Here is a 3,981-nt window from a genome sequence, read left to right as displayed (position 1 = left end):
CCTCCAGCATCCAACAGCCTAAACTCAACCTTCCAGGTGCAGACAGGCCGTGTCTCCATCTTGAGGATGAACCGGACTGAACCCATCCTGAAGGCATTGGCCCGAGGCCTGTGCTGTCAAAAAGACAGCAGTGGTGCTATGGTCATGTCATGAAATGTCCGTTAGCCCCACCACTTTTATTCCCGTTTGCTGTGGGTCCAAGCAAAGTATATTCTTCATTTTACTAAAGAGATCAAATGTTTGTGACATTGTGTGTGTGTGTGTGTGTGTGTGTGTGTGTGTGTGTGTGTGTGTGTGTGTGTGTGTGTGTGTGTGAATGTTCGCAGCCATCACAAATTCCTGTTATGTTCCTATATTAGACCTGAAGTTCTGCTTTCTCTTTTATATTTGAATAGATTTTACTTGAGCGTGGTATGTTTTGCAGGATTTACCAGCTTCAGATTGCAACACATTCACGAAGCTTCACTCCAGCTACAGGGCCCGCCTCTGCATACAGATGCTCCCTGCATGTCAGCTTCCATACCAGGCTGATGGAACAAATGTCGCACCTTGCCCTTTCTGTTAATGCACCACCCCCCAGCACACCTCTCGCCCATGTAATGAGCCCTGGAAGAAAACAAATCGCACTACAAGAGAGAGCAAGTTGATGACTGATGATTGTAAATCCATTCAGAGATAAACACTGTCCCAGTCAACTGCCTGCCCACAATCTAAGAACGCGCCCAGCTTTGTCAAACGTAGTCATGCACAACCGAATATTAAACATGGACGTCTTGCTGACAGCAGCCTGACTGCGCAGTTATCGAGTTGCCTTATTATACTGGATACATCCTCTGTGTCGAGCTCCATGCCTGCATTTTATGTGTGCAGCTCTAGTGCTCCGCCGTTACAAGCGTGATGAAGTCTAACAAACGCCTGCAGAACAAATGTGCGTAAGTGCTGCAATTTTTCTCTCTCTTTTTTTTACCTCCAAAACCCTCAGACATAAAAATTTGATTTAAAATGCACAATCATTAAATTACAGAAAGGTTTTCATTCACACATTTGTATTCATGTAATTCAGGGCTGCATGTTCAGTGCATCTAATTGGATCTAAAGATAACAGATCGTAAGAGTGGAGACCTCCTAAAGAGCAGCCCATGTTGCCACACTGGTGCAAACATGTTCACAAATGATTGCAAACAGAAGTTCGAGGAGGAAATATCTGCGGACCATGTATGCTTTGAATAAACTGCATTGTGCACTATGAGGCAGATAACTTTTAACAGTGAGCTTCAACAGAAACATTAATGACGCCATGTCACCGACATAACGGAATAAACGGAAGACAGAAAGCTCTGCTTTGGTCTGATGTTGAAGTTTTATTAGGTCCAGTCGAGGTCAACTTAAAGTCTGCTATGTGCAGAATATGGAGAAATGACAAATGAGCGATATGCAACTTGAATTCTTAACATGTCATGTACAGCTAAAGTTAGATGATGTACCACACCTAACCTCCAGTCCTTATAGGAAAAAAAACAGATAAAAACACAAAAAGAAAAATCAGGCATCTTGGAAGTAGGAGTCCAGTTCCTCCGTCATCTCAGCCAAACCCTGCGAGGTGTTTGCTGCCGACTCTCCGGTGGCACCGGATCCTTTGGCGGAAGGATTTTCCTGCGACTTATGAGGAGTGTCCGTCTCTCGCTTGACGTCCTTGCCTCCTCCCAAAGCTTTCTGACTCTCTATAAAGTACTGGTTGGGGTGATTGAGCGAGAAATTGGCTTCCTCAATCTGCTCAAGGAAGTAAAGAAAACACAGGGGAGGAAGGAGAATAGACGTCACAAGAGGCAGGTTGGTGGCATATTGATTGGTTGATTGATTGAATCAATGTTATCTCATCTGCTATGAGATGGTCGTGTAACATCTGCTTCATTGGAGACGATGTGGAATTTATTAACAATGATGAGGACAGCAGGCTTTCATGGCCAAATTAGCGTTCTAATTGAGTGAAAAGATGAAAAGCCCTTTCAGGATGTAGAATGTCAAAATCACTCATGAGGAGTAAAAACCTATGAATCCATCAACACGCTCAAGCTCTCTCAAATGCTCTTCCTGGGACATTTTACACCATTTGTAAAACAACTGGCCAATTGTGATGGATGTTTTAAAAACCATGAACTGAGAGTCAATGTTTTAAATTAATTGTTGAACAATTAGAGTGAAGAAAATCATTTTCTAAAAATAGTTGTGATGTGTTTTAATGGCAATTATGGAGGAGTTTTACTACTTCCTAGAAAAATATTATAATGTATCTGCATTGGGCCTAAAGGGTTGTTGATCAATACACATATAAACTTGTACTTAAATATCATACATACATACATCCATCCATCATAGTGTATTAGACAGTTTGTAGTTTTTGAAGTTGATCTTGTAAAATGTTCAGCAGAGTCGCAGTAGTTTACACAATGGCGTTCCAGGTGAATGGGTGTGTTTGAATGTGAATTTATAGGAAACAACCCAACATCTGAAACATGTCTTGCATTTAAAGTCACAAGTAAGAATGCTTTGAGTTTCAGACCGTGGTTCCTTCTTTCAATCGCTGCTTCTCTAAAAATGAGGCGCTTGAGTGTGACTGAAAGGGATGATGACTCAAGCATCCAAACTAAAACAGATTAAATTAAACAAGTGTCCATGGGGGCCTAAAAAGATCTAAACGCTATAATAAACCTGTGAAAATTAAGTGGCTATGACAGCCAGCTGATGATGGAGGTGATGACAGTTCTGGGTCTCTCCTGAGGACCAAACCCCCGTCTCTGACAAAAGGTAGCCCCAGTTACACCCGGCTTCTAATTAAATCTGCACTTACGTTGTGCGTCAGCTCAAAGTACTTCTGGCACGCCAGCTGAAAGTGCATCCCTTTAACCAGCTCCAGGATCTGAGACAAAAAAAAGGTAGACGGTAGAAAGAATGAAGAAACTGGCTTATATGGGACTATGTTCTTTCCCTAAACTGTTAAACCGTAGATACCGACACAGTACATTTACACACGATGATGTCACGAGATCTTTGCAAACGCAGAGAAAACAGATCACAGGCTTATTTGGGCTACTTTAAATATTAATGCCCTGATTCATATTTTTTTTACTTTCTGGTTTTCTTAAGCTCTGCAAAGCTGAAAAGAGATGATGTGCGCAGATATGTTGAAGCTCGGGCCGTGGCTGCTTCACATAAGACCTCTCACAATCTGGTACTACACTAAAAGCACTGGAGTGTTGGCGACGGCATATTCAGGGTAACTCACCTGCTAAAATATCAATCCAAAGGTCTCCAGCACTCAGCAAAAAAAAAAGAGAGAGCGAGCGAGCGCGAGAGAGACTCTGTGGAACCTGGTTTTGGCTGTTTCATTCTTTCATTATTCCCTATATCCCTGAAGGCTGCCTGCAGCGTGATACTGCTACAAGCACGCTCATCACCGGGGCTGGTTTTAGATCAGTGATGAGCACTTCTTACTTTATGCCAAAATGATGCAGTTTTTTATTATTTTGTTCACTGGAATTCCAGGAACATTTAGCAAAAGATGCACACAAAACACACGTTAAAACGAGTAAACACCAGCTGTGTTGTGATTGGAAATAGTCCGTCATTAAAAATACCAGCATTTAGAGCCTCACATGCAATCTCCACTATCAGTTGTGTCAGTTTCCAGGCAAAGCACTTGAAGTAAAAAGCCTGATAATGGCGGCTGAGTGGCTCATCACACGGGTAATGGCGTCTTCCGACAGTCATCAACTCACCATGATGGTCGCCTTGGCTGGGTGGGTTTGATAAAATCACCTTCATGCAACTGTAGGGGGTGTAGTCTGTTCGCTTGCCTTCTTTGCCAAACATGTGGCGCACGCTGTAGGCATATGCTTTGTCAAACTAGAGAGGAAGAGAGCCAGGAAAGGAGACAGGAGGCATTAGTGGGGATGAGAGCGCGAGAGGCACAAGGTTGGGGTG

General features: G+C 42.9%; 1 protein-coding gene across 1 annotated transcript; it reads right to left on the bottom strand.

Moving 5' to 3' along the window:
* Positions 1–1,509: 1,509 nt before the first annotated feature.
* Positions 1,510–2,908, bottom strand: LOC306786230 (DNA primase large subunit-like). The gene is made up of 2 exons (XM_079280930.1): positions 2,849–2,908; positions 1,510–1,770 (listed from the first exon to the last, which is right to left on the bottom strand). Exons 1-2 carry the CDS (start codon positions 2,894–2,896, stop codon positions 1,543–1,545), a joined length of 276 nt encoding a protein of 91 aa, XP_079137056.1. The 5' UTR covers positions 2,897–2,908; the 3' UTR covers positions 1,510–1,542.
* Positions 2,909–3,981: the final 1,073 nt, after the last annotated feature.

The sequence above is a fragment of the Melanostigma gelatinosum genome (assembly GCF_949748355.1).
Source record: "Melanostigma gelatinosum genome assembly, chromosome: 12".
In the NCBI taxonomy this organism is placed as follows: domain Eukaryota; kingdom Metazoa; phylum Chordata; class Actinopteri; order Perciformes; family Zoarcidae; genus Melanostigma; species Melanostigma gelatinosum.
This window is presented reverse-complemented; position numbering and strand designations above follow the sequence as displayed.